At 29.1% G+C, this 25785-nt stretch overlaps 2 protein-coding genes across 8 annotated transcripts in view; one reads left to right on the top strand and one right to left on the bottom strand.

The window, feature by feature from the left end:
• Positions 1-15768, top strand: part of LOC145185064 (uncharacterized) — an 18036-nt gene extending 2268 nt beyond the window's left edge. The window contains exons 2-23 of one of the 6 annotated variants that reach the window (XM_090097224.1): positions 291-364; positions 2051-2174; positions 3059-4123; positions 4281-4441; positions 4522-4674; positions 5484-5519; positions 5685-5760; positions 5858-5956; positions 7496-7599; positions 7976-8133; positions 8226-8329; positions 8417-8551; positions 8681-8769; positions 10678-10764; positions 10873-10931; positions 11241-11355; positions 11578-11715; positions 11814-11929; positions 12292-12489; positions 12610-14450; positions 15127-15257; positions 15397-15768. In XM_090097224.1, coding sequence (XP_089953350.1) covers positions 2096-2174; positions 3059-4123; positions 4281-4441; positions 4522-4674; positions 5484-5519; positions 5685-5760; positions 5858-5956; positions 7496-7599; positions 7976-8133; positions 8226-8329; positions 8417-8551; positions 8681-8769; positions 10678-10764; positions 10873-10931; positions 11241-11355; positions 11578-11715; positions 11814-11929; positions 12292-12489; positions 12610-14450; positions 15127-15257; positions 15397-15573 — 5121 coding nt within the window. In that variant the 5' untranslated portion in view covers positions 291-364; positions 2051-2095 and the 3' untranslated portion in view covers positions 15574-15768. Of the gene's footprint in view, positions 1-290; positions 372-709; positions 729-2050; positions 2175-3058; positions 4124-4280; positions 4442-4521; positions 4675-5483; positions 5520-5684; positions 5761-5857; positions 5957-7495; positions 7600-7975; positions 8134-8225; positions 8330-8416; positions 8552-8680; positions 8770-10677; positions 10765-10872; positions 10932-11240; positions 11356-11577; positions 11716-11813; positions 11930-12291; positions 12490-12609; positions 14451-15126; positions 15258-15396 lie in introns of those variants that run through there. The other 5 variants (XM_090097223.1, XM_090097225.1, XM_090097226.1 and 2 more) reach the window with 5 other exon arrangements.
• Positions 15769-21468: 5700 nt separating this feature from the next.
• LOC145185815 (nuclear receptor subfamily 2 group E member 1-like) lies at positions 21469-24804 on the bottom strand. 2 transcript variants are annotated; one of them, XM_080061831.2, is made up of 4 exons: positions 24600-24804; positions 23905-24138; positions 21923-22621; positions 21469-21806 (listed from the first exon to the last, which is right to left on the bottom strand). In XM_080061831.2, exons 1-4 carry the CDS (start codon positions 24673-24675, stop codon positions 21574-21576), a joined length of 1242 nt encoding a protein of 413 aa, XP_079917957.2. In that variant the 5' UTR covers positions 24676-24804; the 3' UTR covers positions 21469-21573. The 2 variants fall into 2 exon arrangements, with proteins under 2 accessions (XP_079917957.2, XP_089955070.1); XM_090098944.1 differs by lacking the exons at positions 23905-24138; positions 24600-24804 and adding an exon at positions 23033-23177.
• Positions 24805-25785: the final 981 nt, after the last annotated feature.

Raw genomic sequence — 25785 nt, 5'->3', positions numbered from 1 at the left:
TTTCAACTGATTAATAATGAAGCCAATATATTACTTCTTATGAAATATCTTGGCATTTCATTGAACTTTGAAAATTATTAATCTGGCAATGTGTAAATAATAATAAAAAAGAGCAAATTAAAATACAATAAATTAAAATCCATTTCTTATTAAAAGTGAAGTTATTTTATCTTAAACACTGGAGTTTTAAAGTTGATAAATTTGTTTAACATTTTTAACCTAATATCATCTTAAATCTCTTTGTATACGCTGTACACCTTATTTAAATATAAATGTGCTTTTTTTGACAGAATGTTGATTTTGACAAAGAAAGTTAATCCTCAAACAAGATAGATGTTAAATACTATTTGAATTGTTCTTATATGTATGAGGTTTGTTCTCATTCATTAATCTTCTGTTATCACAGTAAACTGTTTAAATTTTGCAGTGTAGAAGTTTTCTGTTTGCTTTTTTTGATATCTGCAACTTCAAAAGTTCAAATGTTTAAGCAAATATTTTTAAGTTTACTAGTTCTCGTTTTGTGTGGTCATATCTTCTATTTGTTGTAACTTTTTCACCACATTGAGAAAAAAAACTGTTTTTTTAAAACAAATGGGTATCATTACTCTTAAAACTTTTAAATTGCAAGGAGCAAAGGCATCACTCTGCATCAATGCTTAAGGCAGTAAAAGCTTTTTAACCATTTTTTGAAAAGATCTTTTGTTAGGTTATCTATCTATTCACTAAAGGTTGATAATTTTTATGTGTTTTTATTTATGCAGATATTTTTAGGAATAAAAGTAGTTAATACATTAATTTACATTAGCGCTTCTAGTTTGATAAAGTAGTTAATGAATATATATATATATATATATATATATATATATATATATATATATATATATATATATATATATATATATATATATATATAGCCTAAACAAGACAAGTTCTAATTATTATTTTTAATTTTCTGTAATGTATCCTGCAATTCACAAATGTATTTTGCATTGTACTCATGTTAATGTAATAAAGAAATTTTTATTGACAAAAAATTCAATTGCTTCGCATTAACAAAAACTTAATATATTGAAATAATTTAATGAACATCAAAAAAAAATGTGAGAAAATTTTATAATCTATTTTGTAAACATCTCTTTTTCTACAAAAATCTATTTGTAATATTTATAATTTATAATCCAGATTAATTATGTGATTAGTAATTTTCTATGAGTATTTTGGATATAGTTTTCCTCAGAAATTTGCAAATTAAATTGGAACATCAAGAATGCATGAAATGTCATTGAAAAATCATCAGGGATGCAATAATTGTGACAGAACTGAATGATCTTTTTTTTTTAACATATGATTTTAAGATTATATGTTCTATTTAAAAAATGTCAAAGGAGTTATAATAAACATTTTTCTGCTTTAAAAAAAAAAATATGTAAGTCATTATTATGACATCACAATTAAATCAATATATAAGTAGTCAGTCAGCTTGCTTGCCTTTAGAATTTTAAATGCATCAACGTGTTGTTATTATTTTGCTTAAAAGTAACTATTCATAAACTTGCAGGTGGTTAGCTCAAGTCCTTAAATGAAACTGCATTACCACATGCTTTCTGATATAACCACAATATATACATCTCAACCAAAACCTCACTAAGACATTTTAAGCTTAACATGTATTTATTTTAAATAAGTTAAAAATTAGAAATCAAAGTTTATGAAAAAAGGAAAAAAAAATTTTCAGCATCTTAAACTTTTGTCAACCCAAAGTCTTTTTATGTAAAAAGCTATTACTGTTTCAATAATGACAAAAAACAAACTTGGTATTGATAGTTAACAGCCAAAATATTGCAAACAACATTAAGCTCAGGAGTTTTTTTCAAAAGCATCTTAATCGAACTTTGCACTAAATAACATTTTCTATTATATCAGTATTAGAGCACCATGATTACTCTAATAAAATATGAACATGATTTTAAAAGATTTTATTAACATTTAGCATAAATAACTTTTTTTATTATAATTACCAGTATTTTCTGACTTGCAACTTGTTATTTAGATTATGGTTTTGCACATACAGAAAATGACATAATTGCACTTAGCAATGCCACAAACTGAACAACTGCTACTTCCTCCACAGAACCTTACATTCACATCTAAAACTATTTACTCTTCTTTAAAAGGTTAAAAGTTTCTTTGCAATTTTGATTTGTAGATTTCAAACCGGAAGTTTTGATTTGTAGATTTCAAACCGGAAGTTTTTTGAAATTTTGCTTGCAGTTGTAGGTCAATATTTTGATGGTATAATTCTTATAATTATATACATCCTGGTTTTCTAATGGAAAATTTTTTTATGCCCCAAGTTCATTTTAAAGTATGTTATTAGTATGACATATATTTTGAATTTGGCGCAATAAAATGTTTTCAAAAACCTTATGGTATTACCTTATGTATTGCTAATTGGTTCATTTCTTTTAATTACAAGTATCATATATTAAGTAGCATGTTTCATTAAATATGTTACCAAAATTCAATAGAGTTTTTTTATGATATAGTGCAAGTAACTATTGTAGTATTTATTATTTAATAAAAGTGTATTTTTAAAAATATTCAGATATGGATCTTACTAGTATGAATTATGTTTTAGATAATACTTGTCAACAGTCTTGACTTCACATAGAGCTTTAACTATTTTTAGTTTACTTTGAATATTCCTGATAAATTTTCATTGTTATATACCTTAAAACAATTTTGAACTTATTTTTAATGATAGAGAAACTTATAAAACTTGATGTACCACCAGTAAAACCATCAAATGTTAAATTGTTACAATCTGTTTGAATAACTTTAATTGGTTTTGAAAATTTTGTTATGAATGTTTCCTGATATTTGTAGTGTTGCTATTGCTGTTACTTTTGTTATTGTTGTTGCAGCTGCTGCTGCTGCTGTTGTTATTATTGTTGTGGCTTTGTAAATTTTATGACTAAAAGTCTCACTGATTCAAATTCTTTTAATAAAAAAATTTGTTTTAAATTAAATTGTTAAAACTGAAAAGTAATTTTTTCAGGTTCACCAGATCGAGCTTCCTCCCCAGGTTTTTCTAGAAATGAAGAACTAAGATGCAGTACTGGTTCTATGAAAGGGAAAAGTGTAGTTGATTCATGCAACACTAAAGAGTCAAGTTCCAGCTGGGCTGGCTCAAGTCGTGGAGGTTCACAAAACTTAGATGATAATACAGATGCAGTAGGTGCTACTACAGTTCCTCCATCTGTTCATAATTTGATCAGAGGTTTCCAATCTAAGATAGTGAATGGAAATCAAAAGCCTAGCCTTCAATCCCAACTATCTAATCATGATTTTAATTACAAAACACCAGGTTATGTTGTTGAACCTGCTCTTGAGAGGAAAAGTTCAAAACGAAAATTATCAATTCGGCAAAAAAAAAATAAGATGACTGCTGATGATGCTCGTTTTAGTATTTTACAATCATTAGGAATGTCTCCATATGCTGGAAATGATAATCGAAATAGTATTAAAAACTTTGCATATTTTGATGTCCAAAGTTTATTTTTTAATCTATCAATTGGTTCAGTTTTTGAAGAGGGAAGTTCTTTTGGAAAAAAATTGACAGGAGCCTCAGCAGCCTCAGCTCGTAACCAAGGAAACAAGCAGTTTAAAAACGGACAATATGATTCTGAACTTGGGAAACCAGTTATACGAGCTGAGTCAGTTGTTGATGATGGTGATAATAATGAAAATGATTTATTGCTCAATTGTCCATTCTTTCGTAATGAAATTTCACATCCTATTCACAAGATTAACTCTGATGAACAAATTAAAGATCTTGGAAGTATTAAAGATGTTCGAGATATAAAAGATGTAACAAAACTCATTTCAATGTTCAATCGTAATCTTTCATTCGATAAGTTGAGTTCGAATAATTATGACAAAAAACGAAATTTTCGTAAACGTGAATTGTTGTACTCTAGCAATGATATACTACTAGAAGAGGTAAAGGATGATTCCACTTTTTTTTCCTGGGATGAACCCAATGTTTCAGAGCGACAAATATTTGAATTTGAACATATTGATCGTGGAGCAATGTATTATAGAGAATTTTTTAGTGAAAATGGTAATATTTCTGAATGTATGGATTTTTCTATATGCTTTTATTGATTATCTTAGCATGCTACTGTTAGTTATCACTGTGGTTGTTGATTAACTACCTGATATTAGATCATTATAATGTTAGATGATCAATGATGATAGTTAGTATTATTATTTTGCAGAGCACTTCAATCTCTTTGGAATAGACAAAAATTACGGACCAATTGCAATATCAATAATTCGAGAGTTGTTGACACAGATGGCTGTACTTGGTCATGAAATTGGTAGCGAAAAAAACTCAAAAAACAAATATCAGTATCGAATTATATTGCGGACAAATGATGTATTTTTTATTTTTATTACTTTTTTTTTTCTGTCTTCTTTTTTTAACATTGATATATGAAGCAAGGTTTTTTACTGTAGCTGCAAGCCTTAAGAATATCTGTCCTTGAGAATTCTATACCATCCACATCTCGTCATAACTCAAATCGTGGACTGCCTTTAAAAGATATTCTGGAATATTGTTTTCCAGATATACAAATTTCCTGCCTTCGTCATTCTCTGCCTGATATAAAGGTATTTTTTTTGTGTATATTGATGTTTTAAAATTAATTTTAAAAAAGTTGTGTGTCTTCAGTAGTAGATGCAATTTAGTTATTTCCTGATCACTTCTAATTGACCACACTTCCAGTTTGTTTCTTCTTATAATATTCTATAACATTAAAGGCCACTTTTTTCCCATTTTTAATTTAAAAATATCAGCTTTAATTAAAAAAAAGGTTTCAACTATTATTGAACTTCACTCTGGCAAAACTCTACCATAACTTAACCTTTTGAAATATAATACTCAGGAATAGTTGTTTATGTTTCTTAGCTTCTGTAGCATTCGTCTTGATAATTGCAAGATTTATCAAGACCAATGTTTATGTTACAGAAGAATATGTTTAAGTAAAGAAACCCTCAAATACCTTTGAAATAATATATAAGCATATATATGTATGTATGTATGTATGTATGTATGTATGTATGTATGTACGTACGTACGTACGTACGTACACACATATATATATATATACATATACATATATATGCTTTGATACTATTTTAGAAAGTCTAGTTCTAACTGCGGTAAAAGTTTCTACTTTTGAAGGGATCCATAATGAATAACACAAAGGTCTTTTTTTGAAATTATGAGTTAATATTTTAGCAAACAAAAATATTTCCTTTTTAAAGATCTATAAAACTTAAAACAATCTAACTTTGCTACTTCAAAACAACATGACTGGAATAAATAAACGGAAAGTCACTTTTAAGAGATTTCTTCAAAAAAATGCTATTATTTTGGGGTCTTCAAGTTTTGTATACAGTTTTTTTTTTTTTTTTAGATAAATGAGCAATTAATCAAATTAGATGAGCAGCAGGTATTTATGATGATGATGATGATGATGATGATGATGATGATGATGATGATGATGATGATGATGATGATGATGATGATGATGATGATGATGATGATGATGATGATGATGATGATGATGATGATGATGATGATGATGATGATGATGATGATGATGATCTCTTTTTAGTTATCATTGAAGCATAAGGTGGGTTTACTTTACTGCAAAGCTGGCCAAACTACTGAAGAAGAAATGTATAACAATGGTTAGTACATGCCTTTTATAATTTTTTTTTTGTTTGTTTGTATGATGGTCATCCATTTATTAACAAAATGATGGTTTATGATTTTGTCCCATTTTAGAACATGCTGGTTCAGAGTTCTTGGAGTTCTGTAGCATAATAGGGGATACAGTGGCTTTGAAAGGTTTCCAAGGCTACAGAGCCCAATTAGACAATAAAAGTAATAATTTATTTCCTTTAAAAATAAATAGCTTTTACATACTTTTTGTGAATAGTTATTAAATCATGTGTTTATTTCATAACATCTGAGTTAAATTATAAAGATGTCTTTTTACAAACAACTAATTCAAGTTACTAATATATATTTATTATGAAAAAAAATATCAAGTTAATAAATATTGACCATAATAAAAAAATAGAAATTATTCCTCTTAAGAAATCAGACAATTGGTTATGAAATAAAGACTTCAAATAACATTCACTATTGGTCTAATATCTTTGATTGATTAAAAGCAAGCTGTATATTACTGAGGGAAATTCATTTAGAAATAATGAACTCTAAAAGTTCAGTTTTTTCATCCAATAAAATATTACCAATCATTAAAAGGAGAAAAAGAAATCAGCAAAAAAATTACTTTTATCATCACTAAATATATTTTATATTAAGAGTAATAGTTAAAATTTCAAAATAACCTAAATGAAACTTAAAGTTTCTGTTTGTCTTGAGAGCCTGAGATTTTTAGAGTTTATTATTATATTATGATTATTCATCATCATTGTCATCATCATCATTACTATTATTGTTATTATTATTAATAAAGTTGCTTAAAAGGCACAAATGTTCTGCCCAATCTTTTTTTAAATTCAATAGGTAATTTGCAAAAACTCCTATGAAATGACTGTTAGGCACTTAAACACAAGCACCAAATAAGACATATTTTGTTTGCTTTTTCATGAAGATTTTTTAAAAATTTGTCTAGTAAATGTTGAAGAAATAGTTACAGCTCATTACTATTGCTGTAACAGCCCTATTAACATTTGTCAGACAAAATTTAAAAAAATTGCAGACCAGATCCAGCATATCTATTCACCTTAATTATCCATATATAAAAATCCAGAGTTAAAATCCTGTTTTAAAGCCTTTAACTTATATTGTCCACCAATAAGCAGCCAACAACTGAATTCTTTAATCATTTATTACATTAAAATTAAAATGAAATTTAAAAATAACATAGAATTTGTTGATGAAACAAAAAGTTAAATAAGGATAACGCACACTCTCTAAACCTTTTGTAAAGATTTCTGCAGAATGAATTTGGTTCAAACCTGTTTTTATTATTATCATCATTATTTTTATTGTTATTACTATTTTTATTGTTTTTATTATTATTATTATTATTATTATTATTATTATTATTATTATTATTATTATTATTATTATTATTATTATTATTATTATTATTATTACTATTATTATTATTACTACTATTATCAACCAGCAAAAGCATTTAGTTATATTTATATTTAAAAATTAAAGGAGTTAAAAGTTTAAATGATAGTAACATTGAAAGTTTTTTAAAACAATTTTAAAAAAATGTTTTATATTTTTATGGTTTAAAGATGTTTTGTAACCATAGCAACTTTAAGTTCTTGAATGTGCTTAGAATAGGAATTGCTTTTTGTTCATTTAAACTGAAATGTTTAATGTAATTTTGTTTTAATTTTTTGGATGCACATGTTAGTTAATAAAATGTTTTAGATGATTCAACTGGTCAACATTCTTTATATACGTTTTTTCATGGCAGAGAGATTATGTTTCATGTTTCCACCCAGCTGCCATTTACACCAAATGATAAGCAGCAAGTATGTTAACATTTGCATTCAATTTTTTGGTTTTGCTGTTTGTTTTTGTCGTTAATGCTGACAGCATTAACGACAAAATTAGAAATAGAATGTTTTGTTTATTTATTACTACCTATCAAACTGTATGTAAAGTTTAAATTCAGTATTTAAAGTTATTATAGTTTTGTAACTAATTATTATATAAAAAATATTTTAAAAGCCATTTAACATTTTTAATTTTTGTCTTGCATTGAAAAACATTTTGTGTTTTTAAAGTTCATTGTTATTAAAAGTGATAATAATAAAAGTAGAACAAGCTAATTATTAAATATTTAATAAATGAATTATTAAATATATTTGAATACTTTGACAAAATTTGTTAAAATTAAATATGTAGTTGCTAAGAAAGCGTCATATCGGAAATGATATTGTGACAGTAATCTTCCAAGAATCCGGCTCAAAACCTTTTACACCTCAAATGATTCGATCACATTTTCAACATGTCTTTGTAATAGTCAGAGTTGAGAACCCACACACAGAATATACCAAATATGAGTACACTTTTTTTTTTTTTTGATTGTTGATTTTTTTTTTTTTTTTTTGTATTTATGTAAGCATGCATTCCTAATGATTTGTCTTGTCTGCAGGGTTGCAGTGAGTCGTTCAATGGATGTACCTGCATTTGGACCTCCTATTCCTCAAGAGAAGTTTTCAAAGAATGCAACATTTAGAGAGTTTCTTTTGTGCAAATGTATTATTTTTTTCTACCCATATCTAAATTTTTTTATTTATAGTTAAGCTAATTTTGTATGCAGTTATTTGTAAACATTTAATTTAGTGATAAATGCTGAAAATGCAGCACACAAGTCTGATAAGTTTACTCACATGCACAAAAGAACGCGTTATGAATATCTAAAGGAATTAGCAACTAACAAAGTTTCTACACAAACGCTAGAACCACCAAACAAGTTTGGTAAAAGTTGTATTTATATAAAATTTATTTTAAAAATGTGGATTTCTAATTTCCTGTTTCACTTATAGTCAAAATGAAAATTTTTATTTTTTGTTGCATTTTAAAAAAGAAATATTTACATTTGTGTAGGTTTTTCATTTTCAAAGAAAAAAGAAAAGACACATCCCCCAGTAAGCCCTGAGATCTGGTTACAAGGTGGTTTTGCATGGAATGTTAAAGTAGGTTTTTTAATTAGTTTTGTTTTAACTGTTAATATTTCTTGGTAGGCTTTTAGTATATTCATGGTTAAATCTCTATTAATGACCTGTCAAAATTTTCTTAAAATAACAGTGTATTGCATTTTCAGTTTCCTCAGCAATAACACCATATTCAGTTGCCTTGAGGAATTAAAGTATATGGCACATTGTGATGTGAGCTTTCCAAAATATTTTCAAAGTATTATGAAAAGATTCTTTTATATAAATGACTAAATCTTGATCCTTTGAATGCTATGATGAGATTCTCAATGTTGTCAGTTTTTTGTTTTACCAAAATCATCTTTTAACACATTGAACAGAATCAAGAAACTTAGAATTCTTTTAATAACTGCCCCATACAAATTTTTCCAGTATAGTCATTGTTACAGGTATCCTATAGAAGGTCCCAAAAAAATTTTTTTCATATGGAGAATGATATTGGATGTAACCATTTAAATCTTCCCCTAGTAACTCAATAGGGTTCAAATTAGGGGATTGAGGTGGCCACATCATAATTTGTAGTAAACCCTTGCATTCTTTCTTTTCTCTACATTCTCTTCATATTATTGCAGTATGTCTTTAATCATTATCCTGTTGCAGAACAAAATGATAAGATGACTAGTCTGTATTGTATCAACAGCAAATTTAGAAAACAGTCCAAGTCTTAATGCATATATTTGTCTATTTGAGCAAAGTCCTGAAATTTTGAATCATCTGTCCAATCAGACACACTCTGATCCCAATGTACCTTTACCCATTTTAATCTCTTTATGCGATTTATTTTCTTCAGCAGAGTTTTTTTTTTTTTTTACAGCTATCCATCATTTTAAACCAGCATCTAATAAGTTTTACAGTCATTAAAGAGATTTCTTCATTTCCGTCGTTGTTTAATTCAGCTCATATCTGAGGAGCAAGTCAAACACCTATTTCAATTAGAAATAATCTTTACATGTAAATCATCTGCCTTGGATGTTACTGAAGGCTTTCCTGATCTTGATAGGTTAAGTACCATGGGTAGAAAATCTCTATTGTCCTTTGAACTCCTTTCTAGGATATTTACAATTTCTTTGCAATTTCTTTGCAATTTTTTTTAATGGAATGTTTTTTTGTACAAAGTGATTATGGTTCTTCTGTTTGCAATGCTCTTTTGATTTTGTCTTATTTATAAAACTTAATACAATAATGTTCTAAATAGTTTCAAAGTTTGAAATTTGTTTAAGAAATATCATCATATTGCCTTTTACTTAAATCTTTTTTTTTTTTTTCCAAAAAAAAAGTTGATTAAAAGTCATTCAGAAAAAGAAATAAAATAAAAAATGAAAATTTCAATGTCAAATGTTAACACTAAAATGTTCATAAAATATGATTTGTTATATAGTTCAATAATGTCTTATATGATATTATTTGATAACACTTATCTACCATTAACATATAAAATTAAAAAAAAAATTAAAAATTATGTTAAAAGTGTTTAGACTACTTTAAAATAACAATTACCTTTAATTTGTTTGAATAAAACCATAAAATATATGCATGAAAATTTGGGATGGTTCAAGATTTTTGGTTGGTAGTGTAGAAAAAAGCAACTTTATCTAGAATGAAGCAACGGTAGATCGGTACACAGAAATAATTGAACACTAATAAAAATGTTCTTCTGAATCAGATTTTTACAGTTGAAATTTTTTACTGTTTTCTATTGTGTTTTAGTATTAATTGTCAAAATTTTAAAATTTAAGTGTAGACTGACTGATGCAGCAATCAAGATCTTTTTAGATTTGGTTACTTGGAATTAATACAATGGCATAGCATTGATATTTAGAATTATCATTAACAGAGTTTTAAAAGACTTTTTCTTTTAACTTAAATTCTTTTATAAAAATGTGTTTTTAGTTTGATTTTGATGGTGACGGAATGGTTGTGCCATGCTTTCTTTCTATTTCTGCAAAATCTATTGTCTTTATTGATCACGAGTATCAGGTTAATTTTTTTTTTCTTAGCTTGTTTATTATAATTTTTTGTTTATTATATTATCCGTATCTATTAAAAGTGTTTTTAGACATTTTATTGTTTAAGTTCCTTGTTTAGTCAATCTTGTTAACAATTCCCTGTAAATCTGTGCTTGGTTGGAAACCGACGTCACACACGTAAGTGTTGTTCCTTCTTATTTTTTCTCAAGGAGAGCTTTTCAAACATGATACAGATGACAACAAAATGTTTTATCCTTGTTAATTTTCAGTGTTAAATAAGTATTAAGGTTTGACAATAATAATCATCAGATGATCAGGCAATGATAATCATCAGATAATCAGGGAATGATAATCATCAGAAAAGAAGAAGCGCTGTTAATTTTTATTAGAATAATTTGTTAATATTTTTTTCTGGATCATTTAAAACTTTTGATTAACCTTGAAAAAGTTTAGGATTTTTTTTTTGCACAATTTTTTTTACTTAAGTTTGAAGTTGTTTTATGAAGATGGAAAATTAGCTTTCTTTACATTATCGGATGATGACATAAATGAGCTGCCATACGTCATCAACAGGCTGAAGGCTGTTACACCTGGATGTGAGGTGAGTTTGATTGACATGCCTTTATGTGAGTTGAGTGATTGTACTAATATAATTAAAACATTTACATCATTTAAGACCTAATACACACAAACAGAAATATGTACTAAATATATTAAAAATTAAAGTAATAATAAAGTATATTATTTAAATTATTTTATAATTGTAAAAAATTTCAGCTAAAATTTTTTTTTTTTTTTAAGTAAAAAAAATTTTCTTTTCTAGACTCAAGATTTAACTTTACGTAGAAACAACGATGGACAACTTGGTTTTCATGTTTATTATCAAGGGTTAGTTGCTGATGTTGAGCCATATGCACTAGCCTGGCAAGCAGGGTTGCGAAAGGGTAGCAGGCTGTTAGAGGTAAAAAGTTTTTTTTGTAGTACTAAATAAAAATAATTAGTTTTGTGATCATTTTGTCTGTGATAATTTAAATATGTGGTGAAAATTACTTATTTTAGATAAACGGTCTTGTGGTCATAAATATGGCGCACGAGAAAATGATTCAAATGTTAAAAAGACCTGGTGCAGTGCGAATAGTAGTACTTCCACCAGCATCTGATGGTCAACCAAGAAAGTAAGTAGTTTATTGTTTAGTTTGATTAAAAAATCACAGTAAAAGTAAGAGAAAAAAAAAAAATTTTTTTTCATTTTTTAACTGTTTTCTTTTTTTTTCATCTGATTCTACTCATTGCAGTTTTTTACTTTTTTTGGTAACACAATAATACATAACTTCTAATCAACACGATAATCGATATATAGTTATCAACACGATAATCGATATATAGTTACCAACATAATTTTTACATATCAAGAACTTTTGTGCTTAATAATATGTAACTACTGCTATAAAATTTGTGTAAATATATTATTTGTTTATTTTTAATCCAGATTATTGTTTATTAAATTAAATGTAAAAGTGAATGTTTGCTTTTTTAGCAGCTATAGAGCATTAAAGAACATGCGTCGATTCTCAAGTATGACTTCAGTATATAGTATGAGTGTGTTTCCTGACACTGATGCAACAAGTACATCATCAAAGGAATGTATGACAGCTGCAAGCAGTGAATCTCCAATGATAACTAGTAAATCAAATAGTGCACAAACCAAGCCTCGTTCACTATCTGTTGAAATTAAGTAGGTTTTTATATTTTTATTTATAGTTTGTAAAATATTTAAGCATTGTTTTGTTTTATAATCTATTACAATTTATAAAGCATTCATAAGAAAAAAAAGTTTTTTATCATTTTATTTCAGCTCATCTCGAGACAAGCAGAGATCCTCTGTTGATTCTTCTTCGTCTGACACTTCGAGCAACGAACCTCATCAGCATCTTTCAAAAACGCATGACTCTATAATAATGTCACGATCTGCTTCAGATATTACATTAACATCGCCTGTTAAGTTTGCTTCAACGCAGCCTAAATCGCCGCTGAAATCTCACGTGAGTAATCCTCTTGGATCTCCGCACAAACTAGTCAGCGGCTCGCTGAGTATTGATCAAGATTTGGTCGATATCGAAACAAAGTTAACTGATACTCGTAAGAGCATTGATGCGAAGTTCTATCGTTCTTTAGCAAACAGTCCGAGTCCTTTTTTCAAGCAGAAACAAGATCTTGAAGCATCCGAAGATTTACTCCACGAAAATGTTTTTCATGATGTTTGTGAAGAAGTGCCTGAAAAACCGATACAAAAAGATGTTCTGGCCTGCCCTGAGAAGCGGCTGAATCGAAGTAGTTTAGAGCACGCGTTTGAAAATCCTCGTGAATTACCTGATCGTGAGCTTTCTGATAACTCCGGTTTTGCTGTTGTTGATATACCATTTTCATTAAAGATACCTCCGGTAATAAATTCTGAACCAGAAACGGTATTGAGAAGAAGATGGTCTGTTAATGACAACAATCCACGTTTTTCAGCAGAAAGTTATCTTACGGAGAACGCAAGTAAATCTGTAAGTGTCGAAACATTAAGTGAGAAAGATGCTGTGACTTTATTGGTTAAAACTAAGGTTCGCGATGCTTCTGACATTGTTACTGAAAGAAATCATAAAGGAGGAGAGTTGAACAGAGAAATTGGTGCAGCAAAGTCCCAACAAACAGCAAAATTGGAAAATTCTAGTTTACTGGACAAGCAATCTTTACTTGACTCTCGGAAACCGCGTGTGCAATTGTTTTTTAATGACAGCAAATCGGAGTTTCGTTCCGCGCCTTTGTCACCCAAACAGTCATTGATCAAGGCAGTCGATAATGCAGCTAAACAGAAACTGGTGCATAACAGCGCAAATCAAAGGAATCTTTTAGATGATTCACTGTCAGAAACTTTTTCTAAAATAGAGGCAACATTTTCGTTGAAATCTTTAAGTCCCTTTACTCTGGATGAAAAAAGGAAAAGAAGATTTTCTGCTAAGCAACGTTCACGAAATTTCGAACCCCCGGAATCAGAATCTTCTGAAGACATAGACTTCGACGCCAAACAGCGATTTTCAAAAAGTCTGAAGAGGCCCACTTCTTCAGACGAAAAAAATGTGTATAAAAGTGAAGCTGAAGAAAACTTTGAAGCAGCTATTTCTGAGTTTCAAAAGTCATTCTCTTCAATGCAACAGGAGAAATCAACCAAACCTGGTAGCTTAGATCGCAATGTGTCATCGCAGGATGCGCCTGAAATTCCTATCCGCATGTCTCAACCTGTATCCTTGGTGAAGCATCGCCTTAGACAATTCAAAGATACCAGCGAAAGTCGACCAAGTGGATTTAAAGAAAAGCGATCAGTGAGTGTACCATCTAAAATGCGTGCTGAAGTCAAAGTAAGTTTGACTTCGTTGCGTCCGTGGACTCCGCCATTAACTAAACTCCAACCAAGCAGCGTAATTAAAGACAATGTTACTCAAAAACTCAGCAAAGAATGCGGCGTTAACTCTAAAGAAAAATCTATTGCAGAATCATCCAACTCGATTACTTCTATTGCAGAATCATTCAGCTCGGCCAACTCTAATGGTACTATTAGCGTTGCGGATAGTCGACTGGACGGAATACACTCACTTCCGTGCAGAAGAAGTAAGCGGTTAGACTCAGCGACATACAGAGCTAAGGCTCGAAGTGGTAGGCGTCTTTTTTTTTTTTTAACTTAGTTTGCTACTTTTATAATATTACTCTTCGTTTGTTGTTTTTCTTTTTAAATATAACAGTATATAAAAATTAGGAAATTTATTCTGCTAATTTCAAAAAGTTTATGGAAATAAATTTCTTTTTCCAAATTGACTCGATCAGTTCGTAAAAGCTGCAAACGTCAGCTTTTAAAGAAATAAGTATATTTTCACTATTTTCTAGCTGACCTGTTATTATTATTATTACTATTTATCACATGGTGCATAAATTAGTTAATGAGCTACCAATAATGAAACATTTCCTCTTTTAATAATTGTTGTTTTTGAAAGAAAAAAAAAAAACTATGTTGTAAAAGTGATTCGATTTCGCACGTCGTCACTCTGCGTGGTCGCCTATTTTTGTCTTTTTTCATGGTGAAAATTAACTTTAATTAGTCATTTAAAGTGTGACATTTTGCTTCCTGTTCACAATTTAAACATAAAGTTAGTAGAAGTAAAAATTCAATTCGTATCAAAGTTCAATTTGTGACGATGCGTCGAACGATAGGTAGATTTTTTTTCTTTTTTAAAGATTTTGCTTGCTAAGGATGAGGTGCGATAAAGTTAGATGTCCTCCGTTTTCATCAGTTAGATGAGTTAGATGTCCTATATTTTCATCATTTATATTTTAGTGTCTTACATACCGCTGACTGTTAGAGGTTTAAATTTGGCTAGTGTCGATATGTCCGATGATGTTTCCGGACCTTGTAGTAGCGAGGATTTGCGGGTTATGCTGACTGTAATGGAAAACGAACTGAATCAGGTTTTCTTTTTTAATTAAGATTCCTTTCTTTTTTTTCTTTTTTTTTTCTTTTTTTTTCTTCCCTTTTTTCTATACTTTGTATAATATTTTAGAAAAATACTTTACATGGCTCATTTAATAAATACTTTATTTTTTCAAGGAACGAGAAGAAAGAGAACGACTCTCAATAGAGTTAAGAAAGTCGCAAGAAGAGAATAAACGTCTTCTTGAACAATCGAAGCAGGCTGTTTCTCATCTTCAAAAATTTACCTCTTTATTTCTTGATTCTTCCCCCGAAGCGCTCGAAAAAGCGAGACAAAGATATAGTGAGAATTAGGATCAAAAAGTCTTCATTAGGTTAGGAGCACGTTTTTCAAAGACCTAGGCTAGATGTAAATTTAGAAAAAAAAACTTACATGAATAGTGTAAGTAGATATTATATTAATTTTTTGCGTTTGGCATTTTAAAGTTTAAACAAAATTAATGTACATATATATTGTGTATATTATGTATATATATAAATATATAAAAATATGTTTCTTTTGCTCATACCCCCTTCCTCGCCCCCCTTGTTAGACCGGACAATATGTTAACAGTTTTGATCATAATTTGTTTGACTGATTGAAAGATTAAATTGCTTTTAGTTGTATAATTTAAATTTTAAAGTTTTTCATGTCTCCATAGCAACTTTCTTTTCTAACGTTGCTGACTTAAGTGTCTTTTTTTTTCGGTTCTTAACGCGACCTCATTAAGGTATCTTGTCTATTGGCACCGAGGCTAAGTGATGTTTTTCTTAAGTCTCTATTAACTATTATAGAATTGTTTCCGTGCAGTAATGAACAACTACTGATTGTTATTCTCAATGGGTTAATTTATGTAAATAAAAATTTATTAACTTAGGCTGTAAAGTTAATGTAAAGTATGCCTAAAGGTTTAACACAAAATTTTTTTTTTTTTTTTTTTAATCTTGCATTTTATCGAAATAAAACTCATTGCATATATTAATTAATATTAGGGTTTTATTTAATAAAAGGTGTTTCGAGTTTAAATGTAAATAAATGAAAATAAATATTTTTCCCACACCTTCCAGGAAAAGTAGCTTGCCGAATTCCTTAGTTTTGTAATTAAGCGGTTGTTTAGCATTTACAATTAAATATCGGATGACATTAAAACCAAAATCCATACCGTAGATTTCCCTAATTCCGAACAGCTTTAGTTTACTTATTGTTACATCTTTTATTTCTGTGGGATTTTTAAAAGGAAAACTGATTAACAAATTGGAAGACTAGGGTAATGAAACTGATTAATAAATTGGAAGACTAGGGAATATGAAAAAATATTTTCAAAATATACATTGCTACCATTAAACTTTTTAATTGCAAGCAAAACACTTTTTAAAACCCTGAAAAACCAACATTACAGAACCGACTTAAAAAAAAAACGGCAATTTAAATTGCGTACTGTTGGATGTAGAATTTGATGGTGATTATTTATCTGAAAAAAAAAAGTCAAAAATTAGCAATACTTCGTAAGATATCTTAAAAACAGTACTTTTCTGCATAATTAAAATGTTTCCCAAATTCCGAACAGATTTTGGAATGCACTTTTTTTTGCAAAAGTTTTTATGTGCAAGTAATTAACCGCAATATTTAACAAAAGTATTTTAACGACATTAACTTAGAAACTAATAAACGCCTTTAACCTTTTTATTAAATTTCTAAACGTCTTGTTAATAAAAAAGAAAATGTCAAAGTTTTAAAAAAATGAAGATCGCGAAAGAAAATTTATTACAATTATTACAATACAAAACTACAATGAACAATGCGTAAAGGATAAAACTGCATTGCTATATGATAAAAAAGCACTACAAGCTTCCTATTTGATTAATGGGGAAGCATTCGCTAAGGCTGCAACCGACCTGATACTAATGACTGAGATTTCTTCTGGTTAACTGACAGAAACAGGCAGTGACTGTGAAGGTTTTTTTTTTTAACTGATTGCAAAAAAATAATGGAAGACAGGATCTAATAAATATATAATGCACACTCTGCACCAACACAATATTATACCTTACATTAAAATAAAAGTAATTTTAAATTTTAAAAAACATTTTACCTAACTCTAAGCTAGAGGTCTACGCTAGCATAAATTATTTACTTTTTTAAACTGAATGCCATTTTTTGGGATTTGATATGTACGTTCGGAATTAGGAACACGTGTTCCTAATTCCGAACGAAAACTTTACTTTTTAAGTTTAAAAAATTAACAATATTTTTATAATAAATACACTTTTTGCTTAATACGGTTCGATTCAGTTTAGATTCCAGTTTATTTATTTTAAAAAATTAACATTAAATTCAAAAAGCAAGCGGAGTTATTCAACTGTAAGTACGATTTTGTTTGGAATTAGGGAAATCTACGGTAAACGGCGCACAGTGGAAAATTGTAGAGCAACAGCATATCATAAATGTTTTTTACTAATGTCGCTACTGTCATTATATTTCAATTTTATTTAATAGTTTAATAGTCAATCATTACTATAATACAGGAATTTCACATAATTTTATGTAAAAATAAAAGATTTGAAGCCCTACTGTTTATTACTTTTGCGGATGTTCATTTCAAACCTGTTCGCTTCATCACTTTAAAAGCTAATTTTCTATAAAACTCTCTAGGAATAAGTATAAAGTATTATACATTTTTGAAAAGCTCATGTTATAGAGATTTTAAGAAAATTATACATTTTTACTTATATGGTTCAGTTTAGGAGTAATTATTTGAACAATAAAATAAATGAAAAAAATTAATATTCTTCAAGTTCACTGAGACTTTTGGTAGTTACCCACGCTTCCCCACGCTTTACATTTAATGTAGTATTGTAGCCTAGGTGTTTATTAAAAACATGTATAAGAATGAGTTGCAGAAACGTGCGGTTTCCGAAATTATCGAGAAAAGAGTGATAAAAGTAAAAAAACAGAAAACCGCTTTTTATCGTGATTTCAAATTTTGTTCATTTATAACAATAGCTTGGTATATGTTTTTTAATTTATTATCAATTTTTTATTGATACCATGGCATTCTTTTATTTTTGCACTCATTTTGTGGTGAATGTACACTGCCAATATATAAAGAGTTGAAACATTTATATCAGTATAAGAAACTCACAGTGGAAATTAAACCGACTCGTTTGACTATTGAATATTACTTAAGTTACTTTTGTGACTTGTTAAAATGACAACTTTTAAGTGTTTGAAATGTAAATTATTGCTTTCCTATATTGATGGAGGAATGACAGTTGAGGCACTGTCAACAATTTTAAAAGAAAATTATCAACTTTCTGAGGACAACTTGTGTTTCATCATTAGTGGTATTTAAAGGCACATTATTCCGTCTTTTAATAAACGATGGAGCATATCTTTAATACATATCTTCAGGCGTTGCATTCAATAGGAGAAGAAGCAGAAGCAAAACTTGTGGAATCATTAAGGATTGCTGATAAAGACAAAAAAAAATTAATATCGAGTTTTATGGAAAACGCAAGCCAGAAAAATATGCTAACTGATGAAGAAGCACTCAGCGTGTTTATTGATTTAGATTTAACAAAAGCACAATATTTGTATATGAGGAAGGTGACAAATGAACGAAACTGTTCCATATTCCCACCATATTGTAAAATTCAAGAAATTAAACAGACCTGCTATCCACCATCTTCTGCAATAGAAATTACGAACACACATGCGAAAATTCTGGAACTGCAAGATTTATTGGATCACACTGTAGCTAGAATTTTGACCATAGATTCTCTGTACAGTATTGAATTCAAGCATTTACTTTCATATAGTAAATGGGGCTGTGATGGTTCCTCTGGCCAAAGCCAATACAAGCAGAAACTTCCAGAGGAATCTGAACTTATTTCTTATGCAAATTTGTTTACTAGTTCTTTGGTGCCTATCAAATTAATTGATAAAGTAACTGGCGCAGTTGTTTGGCAAAATCCGGCACCTTCATATGTTCGTTTTTGTCGACCTATATGCATCGAATTTCGCAAAGAGACTTCCAAGAAAACTAAAGCCATTGTAGATGAAGTAAAGAGCCAAATAAACCCTTTGCGTGAAATGTGCAAGAACTTGATGAAGATACTCTGCAGCTTTTGAAAGTCAACGAACTGATTTCAGGAAGTGAAAGTCCCTATGTAGTTATGATATAGTACCTTTAAGGTGGTACCAGGGTAAAAAACGGCTATTTTTGATAAAATTTTGAAAAATACCAAAATTAATGTTTTGAATTCTTAAATCTACCTATTTCAATATGCGTTTTGCAAAAAGTCAAAAATCTTCTTAATTTTAATCAAATTTGGCCTTTTTTTAAAGAGCAGTTTGGTTCTTGCTTCATAACAACGACCTTAGAAACGCTTTTTATCTCGCTAAATCTCAATTTTTCAGAAAAAATAACTTTTCATAGAAAATAGATAATGGGCTGAAATTTTGCAGATTTAAAGATGAACGTATTACGAATGTTGTCTATGAAGCAAATTTTTGTTATTTTTTATTTAAAACTCATTTTTATCATGCTTTTGTCCCAAACTTCCCTTAATTTTATATCTTAAAGTTCGAATGTCAACCTGGTAAAATTAAAAATGTTTTAAAAAATTCTGTTTCATAGACAACATTCTAAATACATTAAAGAATTCATGTTCAAATTTTCAAGCAGTTTTGACTCTTTTTGAGTTAGTTATATTAGATGAAAGAATAAGAAGGTTTGGGGGTAAAATAACACTAATTATGCGCATAATTAATGAAGTTATCACTAAAATTTTTTTATTTGGCTACTGTTTTATATATTTTTTTTGTTCATTAATAGAAAAGAGCTAAAGTCTATTAATAGTTTTCAATTTCTTGTTAAAAAGTTACCTTTACCCTGGTACCACCTTAATATACCTATACATTATTTCATAAAAACAACTATTTAAAAATTGTTATTAAGAAACTGTCTTAAATATTTCTATAATTAGTAGGTAAGCACTTTATGTATTTTTCGTAGTTTTTAATAATTTTAAGGTATTTTCATATATTTGTAAAGCATTGTGTTAAAGTGTAAATTAACTAACTGCCAATTTTGAAGTTTTTGATTTTTATTTATTTATTTTTAATATTGTATAACAAAAAATTCTTATAAAGAGTATTTCACAAGAAGCGTCATATACTACTTTACATTTGTGCAAAATTTCAAATATCTATTTTTAGTAACAAAAAAGTTATCGATTTTTGGTCCAAAACACACCTTTATTTTCCACTGTGCGGCGTTTTCGTTCAAAATATATTTTCTCTTTACTTAGTGGCGAAAGTTGATTTAATAATAAAAGCTGTCGTTGAGCCAGATGTGAGATAGGAATAAATAGAAGACTAGGATATTATTTTTTTTAGGGTTTCAAATTCAGCATCTTAACATAATCATTGAACACCTGATGAGATCATGCCAAAAAGGATTTTGACCGTCGATTTGTTAAAATTCAGATATGTGGTGTAAAATTGAAGCAACTCATAAGGCGCCATGTTAAGTGTTTAGTTAGGTTTTATTGTGATTATTGGTATTGCCTATTCTTCAATTTCGACACTTTGTCGTCATACTTTCTTTTGTTCCGTAATTTCTAAAAATATTTTTTGAAGGTTGCGTTTCTTTTAAATTTTTTCTTATGAACTCAATGCCGAAAAATTTATTGGCCAACTCATTGGCCTGCTCTAAGGAACGTTTTCTATTACGTGTAATTTATTGGCCAACTCATTGGCCTGCTCTAAGGAACGTTTTCTATTACGTGTAATTTATTGGCCAACTCATTGGCCTGCTCTAAGGAACGTTTTCTATTACGTGTAATTTATTGGCCAACTCATTGGCCTGCTCTAAGGAACGTTTTCTATTACGTGTAATTTATTGGCCAACTCATTGGCCTGCTCTAAGGAATGTTTTCTGTGAAATTTATTGGCCAACTCATTGGCCTGCTCTAAGGAATGTTTTCTGTGAAATTTAATGAACTTGATCTTGTAAGAAAAAACTCGAAGAAAATTACGTAATATAATTACGTAATATAATTACGTAATATAACTTTTTTTTTTGGAATTTGGAACCTGAAAATCGGAATAAAAAGATTGCGAAAAAAAAATTTGGAGAAAATATAAACACTGATTTGAACTTTTAAAACTAAATAGTGCACAAATTTAAAAAAAAAAAAACAATATTCAAATTTTTAAGTCGATATTTAAAGATATTAAAGATTTTTAAATGGATATTATTTACAACGCTGATTAACAATAAAAAGTAATAGAAATAACTCAAAAATATTTTAAAAGCCAGCTATCGATGAACAATGGCTCACGAACGACTTCACGTCTTTAACAATGGGAAATAGTATACATGCTAGACTTGGTGGGTAGCTGTGAAGTGTATTTGATATGGATAATAATTTACTAAGGCGTCCGCTATTGTTGTAGTAGCGAGTCACGTGTTCATTAAGATGAAACCTGGCTTCGGCAAAGTGACGAAGGAAAAAAGAGTTCTGTGAAGCAGAAAGTGGATCTAAAAAACAAAAAATTAATATATTTATTTTTTAAAATTTTATTTAGTTTTTAACTTTATTTTGTGACTTCCATAACGTTAAAAATAATTGTAAAAAAATTAAAAAAAATACCTACCGGGTTTGAATAGCGACATTGCTTTCATGTACCCAATCTCAGTTGAGTCGACACCCAAGTACTTCATTTCGCGCAGAGCTACTTCGATTTTGTTAAGGATTTGATTGCTTGTTGCTGGAGGTTGTTCAAACATACTATTGCGCAAATATATCATAACCATATCAACAGGAACAAATGCTTCATGTAAGGCCAATATAAACACTGGAAGACAATTGTCTGTAATCATTTTTACTTGAACTTCATGCGAGAACTCGTGAAGAGCAGGAATAGTTTGGATCCGCAAAATGCTTGAACGAAGAACTTTATATAGCACTTCGTTTATACCTTGATCGATTTGCGATTCGGTCACAAGTTTTAATGGTGAATCCGGAGGAGTAAGGACGGGAAATCGGGCCTGGGCACATGATGGGTTTAATGAGTAAGAGTTAGTGTTCTCTTTATTATCGAAATTTTTTTTTAAAAGAAATTCGATTGAATATTCTGAAGCTTTTTTTGAAAGCGGAGTTACTGGTGGAGATGAGGATTTCTCCATTACTAATGTCGGAGATAAACAGTTCAAGTCGTAAGAAGTTGCAGGCGATATTGAAGCGCTCATGCAAACTAATGAGTTTTGTTGGATCGGAAAGTCAAATTGGCCGGTGAATAATGTGGGACTTGGTATTATTTGAGACTTCTTCGGTTGACGTTCGTGTTGGACAGCTGAAATAGAGAAATTTTTTTAAACGAATTACTAACTGCAATTTGTAAGATTTTTAAATAGAATGCTTAAAAAAGAAAAGTAAAAGTTTGCTACTGGTAACGAGATTGCCATTATTTCAAGTTTTCACCTGCTGATTTTCTGGGTTGTTTTGCGCATAAGATTTTGACTCATTTAAATGCTATTACTAAACAACTCACTTCTGTTCAAGTGAACGCGAGCATATTACAATCTCGTCAATATTGTTTGCTCGTTTTAAACCACGCAGAAAAATAGATCAAAATCTTTACAGCAACAAGAGCGCGTCTAGACCAGATGATTTCTGTTTTTTTAATGGCATACAAAAAATTCTACTTGACTTCTTACTCAAAAATAAAAACTAAATAAATAAAGGAGAAAATTCGCGTACTCACATTAAATTTTTACGAAGCGTTCATCAACCGATAACTTTATTTTCAATGAAAAGAAAAATATGACAGCAAACTTTTCGTATATATTTTCCCGCGCTTAATATGTTGGCCATATGCTTTTGAAAAGTAAAGAATTGTTAGCACGTGGGACAAAGAGAACATGTGTTCCTGTAAGAGGATTAGCACCAATAAATTGAAAAGGGGAGAAAACGAATAACTTTTTAAAACTTTAAGTAGATAAAAATAAAACATTCCGAAAAAGTTGCATGGGCTCGAAAGTAGTGACAAGATTATATCAAAGCATTTAATTGCAACAAAAATTATAACGAAAACTTAACGTTGGAATAGGTGACGTAAATGTTATTATACGTAAATGTTAAATGGATATTCGAGCATGCGCACTAAAACTATACAGAAAAAGTAGGTGATTAAACGTCACAGCAGGTTAAAAAATTTTCTGTACAATGTTTAAACACCCATAACCAATGATATATTAAAAATAACTAGATGTCTAACTTTCGCGTATTTTTTTAAGCAAAAATCGGCCATTATGGAGGGCAAATTTAACAAATCAAAAGCTTCGTATTTGTTTTGTTTTGATAAATAGCGTAAAGATTTTGCCCCCCCATAATGGCCGATTTTTGCTTCACTTTTTCTTATACCGATTTACGGCAGTTAGACATCTAGTTATTCTTAATATATCATTGCCCATAACTGACTTTCACAACTGTTCTGCTAAATACAAATCTCTTAATAATGAAACTAAACGCACCGGTTGATTTAAAAAAAAAAAAACGCGCGAAGCAACTACTTGTAAACGAAAATTTTTATATCAGGAAAAATGTTTGTTTTCAATATAAAAAAAATAAGTTTACCGCTTTTATTCATTCCGACTTTAAGACATCTTTGGTAGCGGCAAAACTGACATTGATTTCGACGTTTGAGATCAATCACACAATCTCCGCGAAATTTGCAAGCGTATGTTACATTGCGACGCACACTTCTTTTGAAAAATCCACGACAGCCGTCACAAGACGGTACGCCATAGTGTCGTCCTGATGATCGGTCACCGCATATTCGACAGCTTTGACACAGTTTACTCTCTAACTCTTAAAGTGAATAAAACTTACCATTACTTTTACAAATTCTATTATTTTTTTTACAACTTTTTTAAAGATGTATAGTATATCATAATTATTATAATTTTTACAATTATTAAATCATAAATATTATACTTTATAATAATATATTGTAAAATATTATTACATATAATAAGTTAACAAGTTCAAACAAGAGTTTAGTTAATTTTTTACACCAAACCAAACTTTTGATTTTTAAAATTCAGCTTAACATTTTTCAATTTCAATTCCCCTATTTTTTCATTGATTTGGAAAGAAAAAAACTAAATCTGGATCTTTCCACTTCTTAAAACATAAACCAAGGTTTACATTTTTTTTAAAGGTTAATTTGTGTTTAAAAAAAAAAAAAAAAAAAAAAAAAAAAAAGAAAAATAAAGATTTGCCTTTGAACTTATAAAAAATATTCATCCTCATAAGCATTTCTATTCTACCTTTCATTTCCTCGATTTTCTCTTTTACAACTCGTTCAGCAAGAACTTGAAAATTAACGAAGTCGTAAAGCTCCATGCGACGAACAGAAAAATAAGCTAACTATGAACACAATGAACAGCGGCTGAGGGTCAGCGTTTAATATTCCGGCGATGAGCACGAGCTTTTTCTTCGACCGGCGAACTGGTTATCTTGTGATCCAGTGACCTTAAATCGAGCAAAAAAATCTCGTTAAGCCCACCAATCTTTTGAAAGTTGTTGATTTATCTGACGCCAAACAGGTGGTCACATATATTAATTATACTGTTGTTAAAAAATCATTTGCCCGCTGACCTACACCAAATCAATATTTACCTATAAATGTAATCTAATTTTAATTTCTACAAATGTTAACGAAATAATTTTTGATTTGTTGACTATTTTTACAATAGAGTTTTTGCAACTGAGATGCTCTTGCGCACTCTCAGTGTTGTAAAAGAGGCAAATTCAAAATTATTAAACTTTCGATCTTAAAATTTTTCAGGATATTTTTTTTAAAGATAAAAAGAAAAAAACATTTGAACAGCGCGAAACGCTTTGTTTATTGGAACAGCCATTGAAATACGTTTTTGTTTTGTAGTGTCACGGTTGCCGCGTTATATTTAGGAATTTAATCACGTTTTATACAAATTTTTTAATTCTTAAAGTTTTCACAATTATTTGTTTACTAAAAAAACGTGTATGAACCAATCTTATGAAGTTTATAAAAAGATAAGTCCTTAAAAAAAAAAAAAAAAAAAAAAAATGCATTGAGTAAAGTGGGGTTAAGAAATAATTTTAACACGGTTGTTCTTTCCCCATCAAAAACTTATTTCTTCAAGTTTCCTTACGTTTTAAGCATACTTCGATTAGTACAATTCGATATATACGTCGCGCCTTTTTATAGCGTTAGCATTGTGAATCTGACAGGTATCACGTGGATTTTATAAAGGAATTCCCATTGCGGAAATATCTTTATTTGCGCTGAGGCGATCGAATCTTTTGTAACGAGATTTTTAAAAAATGTTCTAAGTTTTTTATTTTTAATGTTTAACTTGATACTTCATTAAATTTAAAATAAATCAAAAAAAGGTTGTTTTTTTTAAATTTTTTTACTGTATTTTCCATCACAATTCTATGCAATTTTACATAGATATAATCTCTGCGGGT

Source organism: Hydra viridissima, unplaced genomic scaffold (genome assembly GCF_058129835.1).
Source record: "Hydra viridissima isolate aposymbiotic clone 2 unplaced genomic scaffold, HvirCarnegie_v1 scaffold_9, whole genome shotgun sequence".
In the NCBI taxonomy this organism is placed as follows: Eukaryota; Metazoa; Cnidaria; class Hydrozoa; order Anthoathecata; family Hydridae; genus Hydra; species Hydra viridissima.
The sequence above is the reverse complement of the archived record's forward strand: the minus strand, read 5'-3'. Positions and strand labels throughout refer to the sequence as shown.